The sequence below is a fragment of the Salvelinus alpinus genome, chromosome 4, assembly GCF_045679555.1.
Source record: "Salvelinus alpinus chromosome 4, SLU_Salpinus.1, whole genome shotgun sequence".
Lineage (NCBI taxonomy): Eukaryota > Metazoa > Chordata > Actinopteri > Salmoniformes > Salmonidae > Salvelinus > Salvelinus alpinus.
Window position 1 is genome coordinate 71,055,632 of NC_092089.1, and position 23,674 is coordinate 71,079,305.

At 45.9% G+C, this 23,674-nt stretch overlaps 2 protein-coding genes across 2 annotated transcripts; both read right to left on the reverse strand.

Moving 5' to 3' along the window:
• Positions 1-32: 32 nt before the first annotated feature.
• LOC139574325 (ankyrin repeat domain-containing protein 13D-like) lies at positions 33-9,603 on the reverse strand. Its single transcript, XM_071398796.1, has 16 exons — positions 8,825-9,603; positions 8,548-8,683; positions 4,402-4,526; positions 4,251-4,296; positions 3,961-4,104; positions 3,687-3,876; positions 3,485-3,551; positions 3,279-3,360; positions 3,136-3,197; positions 2,893-3,023; positions 2,597-2,754; positions 2,300-2,410; positions 1,436-1,608; positions 1,222-1,310; positions 868-1,101; positions 33-666 (listed from the first exon to the last, which is right to left on the reverse strand). Exons 1-16 carry the CDS (start codon positions 8,906-8,908, stop codon positions 603-605), a joined length of 1,896 nt encoding a protein of 631 aa, XP_071254897.1. The 5' UTR covers positions 8,909-9,603; the 3' UTR covers positions 33-602.
• A 523-nt stretch (positions 9,604-10,126) lies between these two features.
• Positions 10,127-23,674, reverse strand: LOC139574323 (lysine-specific demethylase 2A-like). Its single transcript, XM_071398795.1, has 23 exons — positions 23,500-23,674; positions 22,602-22,640; positions 20,126-20,264; positions 19,849-19,927; positions 19,642-19,688; positions 19,355-19,533; positions 19,066-19,172; positions 18,784-18,877; positions 16,861-17,014; positions 16,653-16,768; positions 16,342-16,468; positions 15,938-16,248; positions 15,139-15,216; positions 14,738-14,989; positions 14,516-14,656; positions 14,211-14,297; positions 13,808-14,053; positions 13,641-13,673; positions 12,457-13,535; positions 12,172-12,335; positions 11,930-12,076; positions 11,474-11,689; positions 10,127-11,346 (listed from the first exon to the last, which is right to left on the reverse strand). Exons 2-23 carry the CDS (start codon positions 22,635-22,637, stop codon positions 11,165-11,167), a joined length of 4,014 nt encoding a protein of 1,337 aa, XP_071254896.1. The 5' UTR covers positions 22,638-22,640; positions 23,500-23,674; the 3' UTR covers positions 10,127-11,164.

Genomic DNA, 23,674 nt, shown 5'->3' on the forward strand with positions numbered 1-23,674 from the left:
ACACACATGGAAATAAAATACCACACAAATGCTTCAGGATCATTGAATACATTTATTTTCCAAGTCACACGCAGGAGTCAACCAGCATAATTGTGTTTCAACCATTATAATATATTTATCAATAATTATCTTATATATATATCAGTATTTTTTTAATCATATCATTATTATCAGTTTGTATCATAGGTGAAAGGTTAAAGGACTTATCACTCAATGACAGCTGGGTTGTGAAAAATAAATAAAAGTGTTCTCTCCATCCATTCAGGGCCTTAAAAGCACTCACAGCAGCACTGCTAGTTTTACCATCTCTCCCTTCCAGTAACCCTCATCTCTCAAAACAACCCTTCCCACTGGACAGGTGACAGCAAATACAGCAGGTGCCCACTGGTGAATGGAAAGTAGTTTCCACCAGATTGCTTTTACCCACCTTGAGGCCAGTACCATCTCTACCTCCCTCCCTGCAGTCTGGTCCCATACTCTCCTAATGCCCCATTATTAAGACATCATAAATGAAAACAATAAAATAATAATAATTTAACATTGCAGGATAAAAAAACAAAAACAATAAATTAACATGTTTGTTCCCCAATCAAGACACGTGGCTACTTCTCTAAAAGTGACAGCTGAAGGATCCTCTCCAGCTCATCCTCTTCCTCCTGCCTCGCCCTGTAACAGGAAACAGAATTAAGTCATTAGATCCCAGAAATTGGCAATCAAGCTCCCCAAATCCATCCATCCTTATAATCCCACTCTGCATGGCTGTGTTCAAATACTCTAGAACGGGTTCCTCTCCTCATCCCTTTCCCTGGTCAGAAAACAATGGATGATCAGAGAAAGAAACCCTACAAGAACTCATCCCTCTCACACCTGTCCATCTCTTCCTGTTCCCTGCACGAGAGTTCCATGGCGATGCGTAGCTGCTCGTCAAAGCTGTTTGCCCCGGGAAATGGCCCCGGCAAATGCGGCTCAGCCACTGAGCTGTAGGAGGGAGGAGAGTAGGCTCCGGGGTGCGACGGCGAGACTGACAGGGGAGGGGCAGGATCTGCAGGCTCTCCTTCCTCACCACCAGCCAATGAGATCGACAGGGAATCCTGGATAGCCCTATCAGAGAGAGGTAGCGGGATGACGGTTTAAAAGCTAATCCCAGAGAGTGAAAGCCTTATAATATATTTTCCGACATGAACAAGGTGAAAAGGAGATATGTATGGACACTTTTCTCACCTCTCCAGCTGAGAGTCGTCCTCATACAGGGGTGACTGTATTTGCCCAGAAACAGGACGACTGTTAGTCAGAGCCTCCCATATAGTCACCTACAGAGAGATAGATTTTACTGAACTTCCGTGGCAATCGTCATGAAAACCTAAAGCTGATAAATATTTAATTTGTGGATCAATGACTTCTATTAAAAGTAAACCATGATTATTTCCTGTCTCACCTGGTCGCTCTCTGTCCCTGCATCCAATAGGCTCTGCTGGATGGCAAACTGCAGCAAGTTATCGTCCTCGTCTCTCATTGGCTCGCTGCGGCCCGGACCAAGCGTGGTGTAGTCTGGGGGTGGTTCAAACACGGAGGGGTCCACCTCGCAGTTAAATGGACGCAGGGCCTGCCCTGGGAGCAGAGGGACAGGGAGACACGTTTCCACACACATTTTTTTCGAGCAACGTGCACCTTTTGGTAACACGATACCTCACCCATCCAGACTCCCAAATAGCAACATTCACAAGTGGGAAACAGAAGTTCTTGTTGTCTTCTCATTTGTTGTGAAAGCAAAAGAAGAGTCTTGTCTTCCCTAGCTAGCAAGTTGGCTAAACACTGCAAGATAGCTAGCCTTTTAGCTTCCCACATTGTTTCACATGTCAATCAGATTTATTATTAAATCAAATGCCCTGGCATAATATTCTTAAAACTTGCCGGTGTAACCTACAACATTATCGAAATTTCATATGCTGCTCCTATGTATTCACTCAGCTAAAAATAGAATGTCATGTTTTGGTGACAGAGAAAATATGTATTACTTCTAAACAAAATACATTCTAATTAAGGCTACAATGTTGTTTGGTTAATTGTCTGAACAGTTGCTGAGATTATATACACAACACTTCCCCCATGGCTACACAAGGAATGATACGGTGCGTTAAAAGCATTCAAGGGGCACAGGACTATGTCGAAAATCAGCTCGCACTACAAGGAGCTGCCCCATTTGGGGACGAAAAACGTCATTGCGACACTGCACTACACTCCGTAGGGTCCGTCTCCGTAGGGTATAAATAGCCCTTTAGTGTGTGTTGCGTGTGGTTACCAGCCTCGAGGGGCTCAGGTGTGTGTACAGTAACCGAGCTGACAGGCTCATCACAGCCACACAGGTTACTGAAGGTCACTCTGGCATTCAACACATGGAACAGAGGGATCTCTGAAAGAGAGAGCGAGAGAAAAGGGAGATCTTCAAACTCTTGTCACTTTGTTTAAGCTTAAATTGTAAAGCGTGTCCTTTTTCTTCTGATAGCACCTGCTCCTCTCCATGTCTTCTCTTTGGGACTCTGTTTCAGATCCTGCCTAGAAGGTAGGGACTAGGGGTCAGTTTGGGATTAAGCCTCACCTATTTTGACCGGGAAGCCGGGGGGCAGGCTCAGGGTGATGAAGTCACGTAGTTTGGCAAAATGGGCGTTGGAGATGGCCATGAGGTCAATGATGGGCGTGACCTGCTCAGCCAATGACAGAGGGTGAGCCTCACTCAACCACAGATGGGCCTTAAACCTAAAGAGAGAGAGAGAGCAAGAGAGAGAAAAATAGAGACACTTGCATTAAACATGGCGGTGATCTTGTGCTTCTCAAAGCTTGACTGTGCGTTGCTATGGTGATCCCGGTGCTCTGTTGCCATGGCAACAGCGGTACCTCTGGACTTTGCTGGTGAGCTCCACGGGACGTCCGATGTCTCGTTCATTGAGTTGGAACTCTGGGTCAAAGTATTCCTCAGCGGTGATGGCTGTGGGGTTATGGGGGCTGGCACACTGAGAAACATTACTCTGAGAGACATGGGAAGAGAGACACATCATTGACCACATCCAGTCAGTCAGTCCATCAAAGCATCTATCCACCACATATAATATGAGGTGGAGGTGTCTTTCTGAAACTCACCCCATTAGGAGCAGTATGCTGCTCAGCTATCCCCAGGAAGGACTGAAGAGGAGTCTTGGTGCCTGGGAGGACAGGAGGGATTGAACCATGCTCTGCCTGTACGTACACTATGACCAAATAAAACATAAGTGTTCTGTGTGTACCTTTGCTCTTTGACTTGTCCTGGTCCGACAGGTGCTCTGTTCTTGATCGAGTCACCAGCTCCACATTAGTGGCGCTGTACACCTGAAAACAAACCAAAGGAAAAAAAACATGATTCAGTAAATCAAAAATAAATAAATAATTTAAATGCCAAGAAACACTTTCTATTACAAACATTTTTCAAGTCCAATGGTGTCTCTGGGCTCACCTTTGCTTCGTAGCCACTGACTGCCTCACTCTTCTCAGAGCGCCAGCCCCAAATGCCAGACTTGTTCCTGTGCAGCAAAGAGCAGGAGAGCAGAATTAGAAGACAGACCAGGTAGGTGAGTATGTTGTGTGTGAAGTACCTACCTTTCGAAGGCGAAGTTGAGTGTGTTGAGGTGTGTGAAGACGATGTGTGTGTGGGTTACCTCTCGAAGGCGATGTTGCGTGTGTTGAGGTGTGTGGAGACGATAGGGGAGGTGAGTCTCTGGGCGGTGTTCTCCTGGGTGGGCAGCATGGCAGCCAGGAGAGACGGAGCGTCCCGCAGGGAGAGAGACAGAGGCTCTGTGTACACCACCTGCTTGTCATGGTCCACCTCCATCACCACAGCGCCATTCTCTATAGAAACACACACATTACCATGGAGACGACACACATTCACCATTCAACCACTCTATGGAAACCATACCATCAGTGTTATACCTTCGCCCTTAAAGATGTAGCTGCGACGGCCCTTGAGCCAGGTCATGTGCTCAAAGCCCAGCAGAGTGGTGTCAACCCGCAGACACGAGCCACTCTTCCACACGCGGTACACATCACTGGGACACACCTTGGAGACCAGGGGGACTGAGAGTTTGGGGGGGGGGGGGGGGGGTTAGCCACCGTAAACACTTCAGTGCATCACAGTGACAGTATAACTGGGGGCTGTTCATCTGGTGCTGAAACCCACCACAGTGAGCAGATATGAGCCCTTCACGATCACACACACTCACCCCAACTGGTGAACTCCCATTTCATCTCCACGTAAAAATCCCGGGCCTGAAAGAGGTGACACAGCATCGTGAGTTTCAGTTATGTGATTGACAGGTGTGCTACCTGTGTTTGATATATGGCTGAAGCGAAGACTGCAAAGCGTTACCTTACCCGTCTTAGCTTGCTGAGCAGTTCTGGGATGCCGGCCAGTCTCTCTGTGGCTCGCTTGAAGTCTCTATACTGCAGCACCAGCTGACAAAGCTCAGGGTCCCCTGTGCTCACTGCCTCCTGCAAAACTGGACATAGACATGCCATCAACCCACACACAGTGCCTATAGAATGTCTACACTCAATTGAACTTTTCTCACATTTTGTTGCGTTACAAAGTGGGAGTGAAATAGATTTAATTGTAATGTTTTGTCATTGACCTACACAAAATACTCCATAATAACAAAGTGAAAAAACATTTGACAAAATAATAAAAATGTTATAAAATAATTAGTTGCATAAGTATTCATCCACTTTGTTTTGGGAAGTTCAGAAGTCAAATTTGAAAAAATAAATAAAATGAGAGCCGCACACAGACGCAATAATGTAACAACGTTGACAGCCAAGCGGTCTTCATCAGCGTATAATGACAAACACGGTGGGTGACTCGTTTATATAGAGTTTGAAAGCCCTTGCTCCCTTTGGTCTCAAAGTAGAGTTTGATCTGAAGTCCTTCTTGTGATTGTGTTTTCGCTATCCATTGTTAATAATGTTTGTAGGCCTACGTATCCACATTGTATCTATGATCAGATTAATTCATGCTTCTTTATACATTCTATTTATATCTGTAAATCGACCAATGAAATCAAGCCACAGCTGGCCATGATTACACACACCTGTGTGTGTACTTTCAAACTCTATATCAATTAGTGACCCGCAATGTTTGTCATTATACCACGATGAAGACAGCTTGTCTATCGAAACATTATTAAATTATGTCTGAGCTCAGAGTGTGAGGCTCTCCTTTTCTTTTTCAAGTGTTCTACTCCGCTAGCCAGCACCTTGACTAACCAGGTGTGACTTTTTTCCGCCTCCAGATTGACCACAGAAGTCAAATTTGGTTTAACAAATCAGATAAATTATATGGAAATAATAAGAGTTGGCATGATTTTTGAATGACTACCCCTTCCTCTGTCGCCCATACATACAGTGCCTTCAGAAAGTTGTCACACCCCTAGACTTTTTCTACATTTTGTTGTTACAGCCTGAATTTAAAATTGACTACATTTAGATTGTGTGTCACTGGCCTAGACACCATAACCTATAATAACAGTGGAATTATGTTTTTAGTAACATCTAAATAATGAAAAGCTGAAATGTCTTGAATCAATAAGTATTCAACCCGTTTGTTATGGCACGCCTAAATAAGTTCAGGAGTAAAAATGTGCTAAAAAAGCCACATAAAAGTTACATGGACTCACTCAGTGCAATAATAGTGTTTAACATGATTTTTGAATGATTACCTCATCTCTTTACCCCACAAGTAAAATTATCTTTAAGTTCCTTCAGGCGAACAGTGAATTTCAAACACAGATTCAACCAAAGACCAGGGAGGTTTTCCAATGCCTCGCAAAGGGCACCTATTGATAAATGGGTAAAAAAACAGACATTGAATATCCCTTTGAGCATGGTGTAGTTATTAATTACACTTTGGACGATGTACACCCAGTCACTGCAAAGCTACAGGGGTCCTTCCTAACTCAGTTGCCGGAGAGGAAGGAAATCACTCAGGGATTTCACCATGAGGCCAATGGCGACTTTAAAACAGTTACAGCGTTGAATGGCTGTGACAGGAGAAAATTGAGGATGGATCAACAACATTGTAGTTACTCCACAATACTAAGCTAAATGACGGCATGAACGCAAACATAACAAATATTCCAAAACATGCATCCTGTTTGCAATAAGGCACGAAAGTAAAACTGCAAATTATGTAGCAAGGAAATTAACTTTATGTCTTGAATACAAAAGTGATATGTTTGGGGCAAATCCAACACAACGTTACTGAGTACCACTCTTCATATTTTCAAGCATGGTGGTGGCTGCATCATGTTATGGGTATGCTTGTCATCGGCATGGACTAGGGAGTTTTTTAGGATAGAAAGAAACGGAAGAGCTGAGCAGTCAAAATCCTAGAGGAAAACCTGGTTCAACTTCAGTCTGCTTTCCAACAGACACAGAGACAAATTCACCTTTCAGCAGGAAAATAACCTAAAACACAAGGCCAAATAGTGGTTAGAGCGTTGGGTCAGTAACCGAAAGGTTGCTGGATCGAATCCCCGAGCTGACAAGGTAAAAATCTGTCGTTCTGCCCGAGCAAGACAGTTAACTCACTGTTCCCTGGGAGCCGAAGACGTGGATGTCGATTAAGGCAGCCCCCCGCACCTCTCTGATTCAGAGGGGTTGGGTTAAATGCGGAAGACATATTTCAATTGTAGACATTCAGTTGTACAACTGACTAGGTAACCCCCTTTCCCTTACATACACTGTAGTTTCTTACCAAGACGACATTGAATGTTCCTGAGTGGGCGCGTTACACTTTTGACCTTAATTGTCTTAAAATCTATGGCAAGACTTGAAAATGGTATTGATCAACAACCAACTTGACAGAGCTTGAAGACATTTTTTAAGAATAATGTGCAAATATTGCACAATACAGTTGTGCAAAGCAATTATGAGATGTACCCAAGAAGACACCAAAGGTGTTTCTAACATGTATTGACTCAGGAGGTGAATACTAATCTAATCAAGGTATACAATGCATTTGGAAAGTTTTCAAATCTTTTTCCACATTTGTTACGTTACAGCCTTATTCTAAAATGGATAAAATAAAAATGTTTCCTCAATCTACACACAATACCTCATAATGACGTAGAAAAACAGGTTTAAATTTTTGCAAATGTATATAAATAAATAACATTTACATAAGTATTCAGACTCTTTACTCAGTTGACAGTTCATGTCAGCGCAAAAACCAAGCCATGAGGTCGAAGGAATTGTTCGTAGAGCTCCGAGACAGGATTGTGTTGAGACACAGATCTGCAGCATTGAAGGTCCCCAAGAACACAGTGTCCTCCATCATTCTTAAATGGAGGACGTTTTGGAACCACCAACACTCTTCCTAGAGCTGGCAGCCTGGCCAAACTGAGCAATCGGGGACAAGGGCCTAGGTCAGGGAGGTGACCAAGAACCCGATGGTCACTCTGACAGAGCTCCAGAGTTCCTCTGTGGAGATGGGAAAACCTTCCAGAAGGACGAAAATCCTGCAGCACTCCACCAATCAGACTTTTAAAGTAGTGGCCAGACGGAAGCCACTCCTCAGTAAAAGCCACATGACAGCCCGCTTGGAGTTTTCAAAAAGGCACCTAAGGGACTCTCAGACCATGAGAAACAAGTTTCTCTAGTCTGATGAAACCAAGATTGAACTCTTGGCCTGAATACCAAGCATCACGTCTGGAGGAAACCTGGAACCATCCCTACGTTGAGCCATGGTGGTGTTAGCATCATGGTGGTGTTAGCATCATGCTGTGCAATGTTTTTCAGCAGCAGGGATTGGGAGACTCATTGGGAGACTCGTCAGGATCGAGGGAAAGATGAACAGAGCAAAGTACAAAGTGATACTTGATATAAACAGGCTCCAGAGCGCACATGGACCTCAGACTGGGGCGAAGGTTCACCTTTCAACAGGACAAAGACCTTAAGCTCACAGCCAAGACAATGCAGAAGTGGCTTCGGGACAAGTCTCTGAATTTCCTTGAGTGGCCCAGCCAGAGCCTGGACTTGAACCTGATCGAACATCTCCGGAAAGACCTGAAAATAGCTGTGCAGCAACGCTCCCCATCAAACCTGACAGAGTTTAAGAGGATTTGCAGAGAAGTGGGAGAAACTCCACCATAACGATAAAGCTGGGTATTGTGTGTAGATTGATGAGGGGGGAAAAACTATTTAATCATTTTTAGAATAAGGCTGTAACATAACAAAATGTGGAAAAAGTCAAGGGGTCTGAATACTTTCCGAATGCTCCGTATTAGAGTTTTATTCTTCATTAAACCTAACATTAAAAAGAAAATCCAGAGTTTTTTGTGTAGGTAGAACCTTGACAAAAAAAAAATGAAAAATGCATTTGAATTCTACTTTGTAACTTATGAAAATGTTCAAGGGGGTGTGGACTTTCTACAGGAACTGTATCCTTCAAAAAATGTAAGCAATATGTTTTAGGAAACAGGTGATTTGTATTCTTCCCATACATTCCTCTGTGTATCCACTCACCAGTCCACCTCTGAGCGTTGCAGTGCGTTGGGTCTGCAGAGTGTCTGAGCAGCACACGGGTTGATTCCAGGTGGCCCAGACACACAGCCAGCTCTAGCGGGGTGCGCCCCCGCGGGTCTAAGCGATCCACATTCTCCTGTGGAAGAACAGCACTAGTGTGTCATGAAAGCTGGGGCGCGCCTTCTGAGCGGTGCAGTATGGGACGCAAAGCTGTCAAACTCAAAACGTGAACGGTTGAAAAGAGAGAAACGTATGTTGCTACCGCAGGTTGACCTACCTCGTTTTTTTGTAGTTGCCGTTCAAGCTCAAGGTATTGGTTATTCCAAACCAGAAAATGAAAAGGAAACGCCTCTTGAGCCATTGTTTATCAAATGTAGCTAGCAACTTGCTATACAGCTTTCACCGTTTCTCTTCCAGCAGCAGCAAAAGTGTTCTCTCTAAAGAGACGTGTGAGGACGCGTGCACAAAAAATTCCCGCAAGGTAGCAAGATTCTACTTTATAAAACGGGTAAATAGTTAGCAAAGTAATTAGCAATAGGCTAGGAGTAGGTGCCGATTAAAATACATAGCTAGTTAGCCCTCGTCTACCCATTAGCCAGGAAAGCGGCTAACTGGCTAAGAACATATGACAGCACTTATTTTCCATTCCATCTTGCTGGTTAGCTAGCTGGCTAACATTGCACGTCTAACCATGTCCATTTCTAGTCTAGCAATGCCGTTTGTTTGTAACAAACGGCATTTCTAGTCTAGCAATGCCGTTTGTTTGTAACAAACGACGGTATCATGTCCTGCTGATGTGCTAACTAGCAAACAACTCCCTATCACCACCCACTCGCTTTCGCGATGGTTCTTTTTCTGATCCTGTGCAGTCAAAATAATAGACCGAGATACGGCCTATTTCGAATACACATCCAGGTCACTCGAGTATATAATACGTCCGATGATAGCGATGTCAATTCGGATGCTGTCAATATACCTTGTCGGTGTTCATATTCCAATCACTAACATTCTGGAAACAACAAACCACTATTACACAGTCCGGTATTCTTAACAAAAACAGACTGCAGCAGCTGAGACAATATGCACACCCCAGTTTGCATTATTTATTTATATTCACGTCATTTTCAGCGTCGCTTTAGTTCCAGGTTATTGCTAGCAGCTGGAGTGGGTGAGGAAGGGCGCGTGATGCATGTTGCCATACAATCATTGAAGGGTACACAACTGTTCTATCCCCACTTCTAATGCCAGATGCCAAGTAGAGTTGTTGGGCAATGGTGAGAATCTCCAGCTGATGACCACGGGCTCTTTGCGCCCAATAAAAAAAATAGGTATTACATGTACACAGCGAATCACCTGACACGGTAACAAAAGCCTGCACAACCTGTAGATAACATCCCCAGGATCAGATTTGTAAAACACTGGGCTAAGACAAGTAGCCAAGTACCATATTACTCAAGTATTCTTTGCAGAACCTCATTTCACAATGGGTTAACTGATAACGGGACCACAAATGTGCACTCTCTCACAATCTCAGCACACAGCAGCCAAACAACCCAAAAAACACATACATCTGGAACAGTTAACCTTTCATTTTCTATTTTTAATTTATTTAATAACAAATTAAGTGAAAAAAGCTTCTGAAAATAATTACAATGCTACAGGATTTTTTTTTTGTCATCTAAAAGGAGGGAAACACATTTACACAAAAGTATATATTTATATTATTTTTTAGATGTGGCAGGGTGGGAAGGAAAGAAGGATCCCTCAGAAGCACTAGACCGAAGGGTAACAGGACAGAATAATGACAGCAAATATTACATTTATACACAGTCTTATCAAGTAAAAGTAAACTGTAAAGGGAACTCACATTTTATCCATGGGAAACAGAAAATGCATCAAAGTAGGCTGAGGGGTATTTCCTAGAATAGAGACGGTTGTCATAGATTGATATTTGTACAAAACAGAGTTTTGGGAGTGATAGCACCTGAATTCTAACGGTTGTTTGAGATCGCGCCATTTACCCTGTCTCTGCCCCTTCCACCCCATTTCATTCATACCCTGTCCTTATTTAGGAGTGGTCTGGTCACCATGTCGATTGCCCTCGCACCTTCCCCGAATCCCTTGTCTGCGCCCCTCTGTCTCAGGGTGGGGCGACCTGACCAGAGTACTCCTGGAGGAGTTAGTTAGTCCACAGCCAACACCTTTGGGTAAAGACAGCCTTAGAACTCCCAGGGTGAAGAGAAGAACCCCATCTGGGATGACTGACCCACCCCCACAATCGCCTGCCACCCTCACAAGAACCCGCCTAACCTCTCCCCTCCACATATCATGGAGTCCACTTCCCACCCCAACTTCATCATGCAGCGTAGGCGCCTAAACTCAAACTCCTGAGTCTCTTGTCTGGTTTAGTAAAAAAAATATATATATATACACACACACGCAACTGGAAAGAAATCCTGCTCCCACTAAGTGCGCAGTAACTAAGTGCTTTCCATTCCTGCTCCCTTCAGAGGCAGCAGGTGCTTTTAAGCCTCCCTGTCCTACAGTCTTTTCTCTTGTCACACAGATGTCCCCAACCTCTCCCTGTATCCCCTGTCCCAGACAGAGGAGGCGGGCTCTAGGATATCCTCTGGATCAGTTTGTCTTCAGATAGGCAGTAGAGGGTGTTGACAGACAGCTCAGAGATGAAGGTCTCGCAGGCTTTGCGGGACACACTCTTGCATTCCCGCAGGTCCAGCAGGGAGAGGCAGGAAAGCCGGCGGAGGTACCGCAGACACGAGTCTGTCAGCTTACTGCAGCCTGGGAGATAGAGAGACCGGGGCTCAACACTAACAACAACTCAATATCAAGTACTAGTCACAATCGTGTGTGTGCACACTGCTCCAAGTCTCAGCTGTGGCTGTGTATGCGCGAGTCCAAGTCTTACCCCCCAGGTTGAGCTCGGTGAGTGTGTTGCGTGTGGAGGAGCCCACAGCAGTGAGCAGGTTGATGGACTGGTCAGTGAGGCCTCCACAGTGGGACAGGTCCAGACGGGTCAGCAGGGGCATGTGTCTGATCACCAGCCTCAGAGTAGAATCACTGATCTCCAGCCCCGCCAGACGGAAAGACTGCATGTTCCTCAGCTGACTGCGGTTATCACAACCTAGAGAGAGATGGGGTACGGGTAGACAGGAATTAGGGCAGGAAGAGGGAGGGAGAGGCAGAGGAGAAAGAGAGGTGACAGGAGGAAGGCAGTGGAAGAGAGAACAAAATAGAAAATATGTCTGCTGTGGACTCCAGCGGGACACAGCTAATTCATTTGGTATGACAAGGGATTTATCCAAACAGTATTTAACTCAAAACAGAAAGCGGTGGAGGAAAGGGGCGGGATGTGTTGTCTCACCTGGTGGGTTGAGCAGGTTCCTGATCTGTCCGTCTTTGATCCCGTCGGCCCACCGAAGGTCCAGCGTGCGCAGGAGGGGGCAACCGGGTGAGCTAAGAGCCGAAATTGAAGACCAGGAACAGCCAGACAACATGAGATCCTTCAACCCTGAGCCGGAGAGAGAATAAGTTACATCTCCAGAGTGAGTAGTAGTCCAAGTGTGTGAGGACATGTTTGGTGGCTTGTGTGTGTATTGTGTGTACCAGGCAGGCGGTTGATGAGCCAGATGAGTTGTTTCTTGGAGATGGAGGTCCAGGAGAGGTCCAGGGTGACTGGTTGGCGTTTGATGATACCTGACAGAGCCTGAGGACTGATGGATTTAGACACGCTCAGATCGATCCGCATCCACAGCCTCTTATCCAAGCTCCTACACGAGAACACACACGTTTTAATTGGTTATCGAGCTCCTATACACTCTTGCGCATGCAGACACGTTCATAGTGTGTGTGTGTGTATAAAATGCATTCTAAATAGTTTTTCTCTCTTACCATTTGTGCCAGTTCTTGCAGACGGCCATGCAGACACAGAGCTCTGCACGAGTCAGGTAACGGAAGACAGATACCCAAACCTCCCTCTCACAGCCCGGCTCGTTCCCTCCATTGACCACCTCCCTCCCCCCATCCTGTATAGCCGACAGAGGGAGGCGTAGAGGAGGAACAGGAGAGGAGGAGGAAGCGCTGTTGTCTGTTCTCTCTGGTCTGCCTGGCCTCATTCTCCTCTCGTCTGGATGGGAGCCCCGTGTGTGTGTGCTGCTGCCCCGGGTGTGCGTGTGTGTGTCTGAATGCGAGGGTGCAGTGTAAGGGTCTGGGGCGTGGTTCCTGAGGGGTGGTCGGGCCAGGTTCTTGCGTTGGATGCAACTCTGGCCGGGAGGGGCAGGGCGGGGGGCGACTGCAGCCTCCAGTTTCGGGACAATGGCCCCCGGATCACGTTTGGCCCTCGACGGCTGTAGGGTTACTGTGAGATACGAGCCCTTCATGAGGTCGTCGCTAAGGTCCGACACTACGAGGACCGGTGGCTCCGTTTGCGCCTGTCCTCCTTCCCTCCCGTCTTCATCCATCTCTTCTTCTCCATTTTGGTTGGACTCCTCACTCTGTTCCTCTTCCTCATCTTCTTTGGCTGCTCCTCTTTCTCGTCTCTGTGGTCGGTTCTCCTTGTTCCGTCTGGCCCGCACGCCGTTCTCCCTCTCCTCATCACTACTACTACTACTACTGCTGCTGGTGCTGCCGCTGCTGCTACTACTGCTGCTATCACTCTCTTCCTCTGCTCCTCCATGTCTCTGTCCTCTTCTTCCTCTCCCTGCTGCTCCTCCTCTGAGCCGTACTCCTCTCCCACTCCCTCGCTCCCTGTGCCCCTCTCCCCTGCCTGCGGGGGCCAGGCTGAGGGAGGGTTGGGGGGGCTGGAGGCGAGCCCCTGTAGGGGAGCGGTAAGGGGAGCCTCTGAAGGACCCACGGCCCCGGGACAGTCTGCCAACAGGGGAGCGGAGGCGAGAGGACACCCCTCTCTGGAGGTGGGCTAGACCCTGGGAGCACAGGAGCTTAGGAGAACGCTCCAGAGACAACGTCTGCTTCTGTAGAGGATAATGGGTAAATGGGTTAAACAGTGCTTTGGTTTGAATAATCATGCACTGGTTTGGAGAATTACTGTGCTTTAAAATAGGACTGCATGTGCTTACCGATTGTAAGATTTTGCTGCGCTCCAGTTTGATCTGCAACAAAGAGTAGTAAGAGATTTAAGAGGAGATTACTTGGTGGTGAGGAATGTTTGTACGATAAGATTTAGAGCTTTAACACAGACCTCTAACCAAAATCCAAAATCACTCTAGCAACCCCCCCCTCTCACCCTCTTCCTGAGTCGTAGCTCCAGCGCTCCGGCTCTCTTCCTGTTTTGTTGTTGCTGCAGTAACAGCCGCTGAGAGGGAGGGGGCGCTCTCTGCTGGGACAGAGAGGACATCAGGGGGGGTCTGCCGCGTCGTCCCTTCCTCACCCCACCGCCTGCCTCCCCATCTCCTATCCCCTCTCGGTGGGCATTATTCGACGTAGAGAGAGAACCTGTAGACACCGTGCTGTCCTCATCACTGCTGGACGACTGAGAACGAGAGGGAGAGTGAGACGGGGCATCATCATGATCACTAAACGGGTATCAATACAGTAGATGAGTATTGTCTTATAGGGACATAGAGGAAGAGAGAGAGACACAGAGAGAGGGTCACAGACCGAGAAAGGGAGAGGAAGAGTTAGAGTACCTCCGATGAGCCTTCTTTGCCCTGGTAACATTTGGGACACTCCCAGCAGCTGGGCAGGTCCTTGTTGATCCTGCCCTCCCCAGGAACCTGAGAGAGAATTAACAACAGTTATAGCACCTGCCATACACACAGAGGACTGTTATATACAGCTATAACACCTCAATCATCAGTAAGGGCCATTTGAGTTTTGTGGGATACATACATTGTAAAGAAAATGTGAAATGGAAGTATGTTGCACAAGAAGGATTTTCAATGTGGATTGTAGTACAGCTATACATGTATCTGCTAGTGCGAGGCCTGGTCACCTTGATGCAGTCGGGGTGGGCGATCTGAGCACAGTTGGAGCATTCCATGAGGGTTGTGGAGGAGGGGCTTGTGTCTGAACACTCCTGCTTCCCCTGGCCCGCTCCACACAGAGCACACACCGCTGAGTTAGGCAAGCCAGGCTGGAGACGGGGAGAGACCAGGGTCAATATACTACACACACACCTCTCTCTGAGTAGGAAGGCACTGCACTGGCTACTCACAGCGAGACACTGCCTCATCATGCAGCCCTTCTTCATGCGCCCGGGTCCTCCGAACCGCCTCATATCTTTGCAGAAGTTGCATTCCCCGCACTCCTTCCTCTGGCAGGCTGCACAGTGTTTGCAGCGCACGCGCCTCCGTCTCAGAGCCGAGATAGAGGTGGGCTTGGCAGGGCGCGGGACCACGGCCTTGTGGGGCATGGCGAGACGAGGACGGTATACCGCTGAGGGGGGAGGGGGCTGGTACCACGAGGGCTGCAGAGGGGGAGAGGAGACCGGAAAGTTAGAAAGTTAGTCTGTCCCTGTGTTGTTGAGACCTTGACTCTGGTGAGTAAATGTATGACACCTGTATGTTAGGTGGATGTTTGAATGTGTGTATGAGAGGCATGTGCTCTCTGGCTCACCCTCTTGGGCCACTTGACGATGGGCTTTCCGGTGTAAGACAGCTTGGGGTCATCGTTGCAGTGTTCCTCCAGAAGAGCCTGAAAACAGCAGAACATTAGCCATATCAGGGTCATGTCTCACTGTATCACAACCGGCCATGATCGGGAGACCCATAGGATGGCGCACAATTGGCGCAGTGTCGTCCGGGTTAGGGGAGGGTTTGGCCGGGGTAGGCCGTCATTGTAAAATAAGAATTTATTCTTAACTGACTTGCCTAGTTAAATTTAAAAAACATGAAAGACTTGACTGAGCAGATTACAAATGGATACAGACAGCTGGATACTAATAGGTACCATTCCAATATCTACAGTAGCATAACATTTAGAATGAAGCTATTGGCCATGCACTGGAAGTGTATGCTAGTGTGGATATTGAAACGTAGCCATAGACTGATGTATATAGCTAGTGCAGCCATAGACACGTCCTGTGTAGCTCAGTTAGTAATGCATGGCTCTTGCGACCTCAGGATCGTGGGTTTGATTCCTGCTGGGGCTAACCATACATTTACATTTTACATTTAAGTCATTTAGCAGACGCTCTTATCCAGAGCGACTTACAAATTGGAAAGTTCATACATATTCATCCTGGTCCCCCCGTGGGGAATGAACCCACAACCCTGGCGTTGCAAGCGCCATGCTCTACCAACTGAGCCACACGGGACCACATACAATGTATGCACGCACTACTGAAAGTAGCTATAGATGAAAGCATCTACTAAATAATATATTATTATATTCTAGACTGGTGTATTGTACCCACCCGTATGTCATGGAGCAGAGCGGGGGCATTACGGATGCCTGCGGGGACACACTTTTTGTGGGCCGGCAGCTCCTCCAGCTTCCCCAGCAGGTTCCACAGCCCCTCCAGCTCCAGGGGAGTCAGGTTTACTCTCACCCCCGGCTTAGTGGCACCAGGAAGGGGGAAGGAATCGTCATCAGACTCTTCAATTTTGACCTTGGTCTCACTTTCCTCCTCCTTTTCTTCCTCATCATCGTCTCCCTCTTCCTTTTCCTCTGTGCCATTTTTCACGTGGCCGTTGAGTTTGTTCTCCGAGTCTTCACGGGTCAGACCTGACAGAAGGATAAACTCAGAGGAATTAATATTGAGAGAAAAGAGAAGGAGGGGAAACAAATGAGACAAAAAATATGAAATTGTGTACTCACCAACGCCAAGCGAGTGCTTCTGGAAGTCGGGGGTGAGGTGGGAGGTGTTGGTCAGGCAGTAGAGGTATCTTTCCAACACGTACCAGCACATCTCATAGTAGAAGGGGTATCGGAACTTAGCCGGGACCTGGAGAGGGGACAAGGACAGCAGTACACCTGAGATATTGGAAGTCAACAATTCCTTTTCCCCCTAATCAAGTAGTACTCATCCAAACTCATGGATCTGCAATACAGTAGTGCGTTACCATACGGTACAGTAGGGCGGTACGGTAGTGTGTTACAGTGTACAGTGTGCAGGGTACGGTACTCACTCGTGTGCGGTCCTCAATGTTGTAGATGTTGAGCTGCATGGGGATGTTGAAGCTGTGAAGGAAGTTTCCTCCAAACACCAGTGTGTCCTCGGGGGTGTACACAGCATGGATCCAGCCTAGACAGTTGGGGAGGTTAGATTATGTTTGTGTTGGAATGTCTGTGTCCGGGTGTGTCTGAGGGTACGTCTCAGTGTGCGTGTGTACATACCGGAGGGGATCATGAAGGTGTATCCCTGCTTCAGTTCTATCCTCTGACAGTCCTGGGCCTTGTCCCCCAGGAAAATGTCTCCCTGTTTCCCTGACAACACCCAGTTCTCATACAGCTCCAAGTTCTGGGGTGTGGGCGGGATAAGCCAGAACACCTACAGGAGGTCAGAGGTCAGGGTTGAAGAGTGGGATAGACAGAGATACAATAAAATAGTAAATTGGCATATGTCTTAAACCTTCATAACTCTAGAATGTGATAATGGCAGCCATCTTGGTCAGGGATAAATTACACTGCTCAAAACAATAAAGGGAACACTTAAACAACACAATGTAACTCCAAGTCAATCACACTTCTGTGAAATCAAACTGTCCACTTAGGAAGCAACACTGATTGACAATAAATTTCACATGCTGTTGTGCAAATGGAATAGACAACAGGTGGAAATTATAGGCAATTAGCAAGACACCCCCAATAAAGGAGTGGTTCTGCAGGTGGTGACCACAGACCACTTCTCAGTTCCTATGCTTCCTGGCTGATGTTTTGGTCACTTTTGAATGCTGGCGGTGCTTTCACTCTAGTGGTAGCATGAGACGGAGTCTACAACCCACACAAGTGGCTCAGGTAGTTCAGCTCATCCAGGATGGCACATCAATGCGAGCTGTGGCAAGAAGGTTTGCTGTGTCTGTCAGCGTAGTGTCCAGAGCATGGAGGCGCTACCAGGAGACAGGCCAGTACATCAGGAGATGTGGAGGAGGCCGTAAGGAGGGCAACAACCCAGCAGCAGGACCGCTACCTCCGCCTTTGTGCAAGGAGGAGCACAGCCAGAGCCCTGCAAAATGACCTCCAGCAGGCCACAAATGTGCATGTGTCTGCTCAAACGGTCAGAAACAGACTCCATGAGGGTGGTATGAGGGCCCGACGTCCACAGGTGGGGGTTGTGCTTACAGCCCAACACCGTGCAGGACGTTTGGCATTTGCCAGAGAACACCAAGATTGGCAAATTCGCCACTGGCGCCCTGTGCTCTTCACAGATGAAAGCAGGTTCACACTGAGCACATGTGACAGACGTGACAGAGTCTGGAGACGCCGTGGAGAACGTTCTGCTGCCTGCAACATCCTCCAGCATGACCGGTTTGGCGGTGGGTCAGTCATGGTGTGGGGTGGCATTTCTTTGGGGGGCCGCACAGCCCTCCATGTGCTCGCCAGAGGTAGCCTGACTGCCATTAGGTACCGAGATGAGATCCTCAGACCCCTTGTGAGACCATATGCTGGTGCGGTTGGCCCTGGGTTCCTCCTAATGCAAGACAATGCTAGACCTCATGTGGCTGGAGTGTGTCAGCAGTTCCTGCAAGAGGAAGGCATTGATGCTATGGACTGGCCCGCCCGTTCTCCAGACCTGAATCCAATTGAGCACATCATGTCTCGCTCCATCCACCAACGCCACGTTGCACCACAGACTGTCCAGGAGTTGGCGGATGCTTTAGTCCAGGTCTGGGAGGAGATCCCTCAGGAGACCATCCGCCACCTCATCAGGAGCATGCCCAGGCGTTGTAGGGAGGTCATACAGGCACGTGCAGGCCACACACACTACTGAGACTCATTTTGACTTGTTTTAAGGACATTACATCAAAGTTGGATCAGTCTATAGTGTGATTTTCCACTTTAATTTTGAGTGACTCCAAATCCAGACCTCCATGGGTTGATACATTTGATTTCCATTGATAATTTGTGTGTGATTTTGTTGTCAGCACATTCAACTATGTAAAGAAAAAAGTATTTAATAAGAACATTTCATTCATTCAGATCTAGGATGTGTTATTTTAGTGTTCCCTTTATTTTTTTGAGAAGTGTATGTTCTATTAAATTCTGTGGCGATTCAAATGTGACACATCAAGGCTCTAGTTCTCCTGGGTGTTGTCTCACCTTTCCCCCCCGCAGGATGTGGTACCAGACCGACGTACCGCCAAAGTCAACGTGGAAGTCTGTGAAGCAGCCCTGAACACTCATCAGACAGTACCTGAAAGACAGAGATAGAGGGAAGAAAATACATCTTTACATCCAACATCAAGCAGTGCTGAAACAATGTAATAAAGACATTATATTCAATCAACTCACGCTTCCACCCACAAAGACTGCATGGGGTAAAATGAATCAGTGTGGTTGAGTACATGAGGAAGGAAGGCCATGTAAAGGCACGGGACTCACTTCTGCACTTTGGGATACTGCATTTCTATTATGGAGTTGGTTGAGTCTCTCTGTCTCTCCTTTAGGTGCCTTGGCCACATGTTGTCCACCCAGTCTATCAAATCCACCTGGGGAGAAAAGGTCAGTAAAGACATACATCACTAACTGTCCAGGGCTCTGTGGAAGTGATAGCCCAGCGTTTACAATGGTCAGACTCCCAAGCTTCCCATGTGATAGTTTGGTGTTATGTGTGTATATCTTTCAAGCTGAGGTGTCTGACGAGGTTTTCTGGTTTGCGTGTGTGTCTTACCGAGGCGGGTCGTTTCACCAGGTTCTCCAGCTTGGTGTGACTGAACTCCAGGCTGATGACGTTATAGAGCTTATCTCGCTCCGAGGGCGGGGTCTCGTAGTACCGCCGCCATTGGGCCATGGACATCTCGATGCCCTTCTGAGTGGTCACATCCATAACGTCAACCATCCTCCGACTGCCTATAAGAGAGGGAGACAGGCAAAGGGCAGGGAATATTGTTCACAAGGGCTGCAGCACTGTTAAATCAGTTGAAATCAGCAACTGTGAGTTCATAGTTTGGACCTTACCTACAAACAGCTTGACATCACTCACACTGAAATCAGAGTCTGGCATCCTGAAAGAATGCGAGCGAGAGGGAGTGAGAGAGCGAAAGACAGAGAGGTTATTAAATACATCTGGAAAATCAGAGAGTGAACCAACTGTTATATTTCTATCCAGGCACAGATATGCAGTGAGGAAGGTCGGTTAGATAATTAGAAAGAAGCGTGACCTACTCTAAGCCGAGGCCGTCTTTTTTCTCAAAGACGATAGGGTCTCTCAGCCCCTCCCTCTGGATGTACTCGAATGTGAAGTCTGCAGAGAAACACATTATAGACAATGCAGGGTAGGCACACCAAGAGTAATAAAAAAAATGGAATACTCCATAATTAGGGCCATGATTTTTGCCAGATTAAAAAAATATATATACATTTTTCCAGGTCAAGATCATCACAACATAAGAGAAACATGGTTAATGCCTCTAAGGGATATCACAGCGTGGTTTGACCCGACCTTTTCCATCCATGTGTTTAACCAGGTAGGAGTTGAACCTGTCACTCTGCAGCTTCTCATCCAGGTCAAATGTCCTCTTCCCCTCAATCTCATCGTCCGAGATCCCGTCATCCTGGTAGCGCCGCCGCGTCCCCGTACGCTAGTGACACAATGCAAAAACTCAACTTGTTGTATCACTTTGAATTAGTTTTCTCCTGAGACCATGCATATGTAACAGTATTGCTTCCACTCAAGGAGCACAGTTGTTGCTCGACCACGAGATCATTTGCAGACCGTTCACTCTTCGGTCTGCATGGTCAATGCAGCAGATGCAACAATATGCAGGGTTTTTTCTGTATCAAAAAGGGGCTTAGGTGGTGGGCGAGGCAATGGGCCCAATCAGTCCAGCTGGACTTTAGAGAAAATTTTAGAGGACCCCATCTTGGCGGTGTAGAGAAATGTTTTAATACTTATGCAAATGTCCTTAAATTCTACAAATTTCTCCATGTAACTGAGAGAAATTGTTTCAGTTTTAAAGCGAATTTCCTGTATTCTACACATTTTGCCATAGAGCTGAGAGAAAATCTTGCAGTTTTTAAGCTAATATCCTGCAATTGTTAATATTCCGTCATTGAAGCTGAGAGAATTTAGCAGTTTTAAAGCTAATTTCCAGCAATTCTATGCATGTGGCCATGGCTAATGCCGTGTTATTTTGTTCAAACATAATAACAAAAACAATACTGCTAAATTAATTGTTTTGGGAAGTTTCGATTCTCCCCGACTGTCTAGCTTTTATTTAGGTGATTGTTCATTTCTCAAAGATATTATTTAAAAATATAAAATCCCTGATATGATGACAACATCGATGCTGCTTTCCACTCTGTACTTAATATAAATCCACAAACGTTCTATAATTACACTATTAGTTTGTGTATCTTTCTGTCTCCAAACAGATAGTTTACCTTTTCTTAGCAAGTTGTGACTAAAATAAATTGTGTTAGCCGCAAATGCTAGCTAGTTAATAAATGTATTGAGACAGTCAGAGCAAACATAGCTAGCTAATACACCCCGATACCAGTGCTGGTGTAGGCCTATATCAGCATGTTGTTTGTACGAGTAAGTGAAGAGAAAACATTTAATGTAGCCAAAGATTATAGGGTGCCACACCCCTGGTAAACACTTTGGTTCCTACCCTGTCACAATTACAGCTCCATAGAGATCCTGATAGTATTATAATTCTTAATCATACAAACGCCTCCCTGGCTTTTCATTTGTTGTCAAACACTGTATTCGAAGTGCCCACTGTTGCATTCTTACTATAGAATTAGAATAATCATTTTATTTATATGATTTCAACAGTTCACCCAAGTGTTTTGATTTAAATAGCAATATTTGGTTAAAAATAAGGCCTCATTTATTTTGTCCATATCATGCAGCCCTACATGGCAGTGGAAATGAACTCAAATTAGATCAACTTTTGGTTGAAGTTTGATTGAACAGCATAACACAATCAGAATGGTGAAAGCCCCATTGAAATCACTTACAATGTATGTGTTGCCAACCTAAGTAGGGTCATGCACAACTCCAAGCAAATTTTGAACTTTTATTATTCAAAAACATAACATAAAAAATTTGTAGCATATTGTGATATTTTTTGCCCATATCGCCCAGCCCTATATAGATTCATAACACAAAGAGTTGCAGATGAGTCATTCGGTTACTTAATGGTCCGCGTGGGCATCACAGGAGGGGCTTATCCTACTACGACCCCATTCCCCCTATGCTCTCATAGTTTGGCTAGACAGATGGGTCCAGCACAACACCCCCCCCCCAACTCTATCTCTACTCAAAACACCAAGCATGCTGTTTCCTACTCAGCTGGACTGATCCATTCTCATATCTTGATTTAACCACAGTTTGAAAGACATGGGACAACATTCCATTATTATCTATAATTCTATGGATTGTTTTTAATGACAGCAGAGAAAACAAAATCACACCCCTTAGAATGGCCTAATTGTTCTACAAAGGACAGCTGTGTCTGTGGGTTGTCACAACTGAATACATGTCCTTTGCTCTTGGGGTTTTATGCTGGGCATCTGGATAAGCACTTTGTGACAACTGCTGATGTAAAAAGGATTTATAAAATACATTTTACTGAATGATGTCCTTTGCCCTAAATTAGTCACTGCACGAGAACAAAAAAGTTAAACCTAATGTAAGGTACACGAGTAAGCATTTTCAAGTAGGACAACACTAGTGAATTTGAACCTACATTGAAGCTACTGACACACATTCAGTATTTCGTCATGCCAACAAATAAGCAACACTATCTATTGCTTGAGCTCGTTAACGATGCAAAAGTGGTTTTGAGTAAGGAAACTATCATTTTCTTATTGTACACATGCAAAATGGTGCAACTTGGCCAACTCCAGAAGTATATTGGTTAAGTTAGCATGCCTAAACGTATCTGGTAAAACGAACGTTAGCTACTTACCAAGCGCTTGCTGTAACGAGGGTTTTGGTCTTCCATAACCTAGGTATGCAATGAGACAGTTTTAGGAATATGAAGATAAAATACCGGTAAGAGTCCTGTCACTTGGATTTACAGTTTGCCAGATAATATAGGACCAATAATGATATAGTTCTATAGTTGGCGACAAGATTATAGAGGAATAGCGTAACTCCTAACTAGCTGGTTATCAGTTACTAACGTTCATTTGGATACGTTGCTAATATAGGCTAGCTAGGTTTTTGTATTTTACTAGGCAAGTCAGTTAAGAACAAATTCTTATTTACAATGACGGCCTACCGGGGACCAGTCGGTTAACTGCCTTGTTCAAGGGCAGAACGACATATTTTTACCTTGTCAGCTCGGGGATTCGATCCAGCAACCTTTAGGTAACTGGCCCAACGCACTAAGCTACCTGCCGCCCCGTAACCCTAGGAACAACCGATAACGTTGATAGCCAACTAACGTTATTCTTTTGCAAAAAAATGTTAATAACAAATTCGAATTTTATTTGCAACAAAACCAGTGAGTTAGATGGTTGTGCTTGGCTTATGGTACAGAACTGACCGACTTGCAGCAGACGCTGTTGTTAGCTGTCTGGCTAGCTAGACTAGAGTGAACCTTAGCTGCCAGAATGTTGCTAGCTAATTTTAACTAGCTAACTTTCGCGAATACATGTGTGTGTCTTGTGTCTGGTTGTCTCCTGTTCGAACGCAATAGCCGTGTTAGGCTACATTTATGTGGGGCATTTCTTAAAAATATGCACAATAGCTAGCGACTTCATTCACGGAACGTTAGCCCGCTAGCTAGCTACCGTTAGCTAGCCATGTAACTTACATTACCTAGCTTACTATTGGGGAAAATGCTATTATTTTCACTGTACCACTGAAATAACTCCTTGGATTGTTGTGGTCTATACGTTGTCCTGTAGAACGGCTTTTATGGGTTATCCTTGAAGTTGGTATCCATTTTATATCATTTTAGCTGTGTAGTTTGTTATCCATGTTATTGTGCGATAAGTTAAAGCGATCGCTTCGGGACGCCATTTTCAGCTGAGC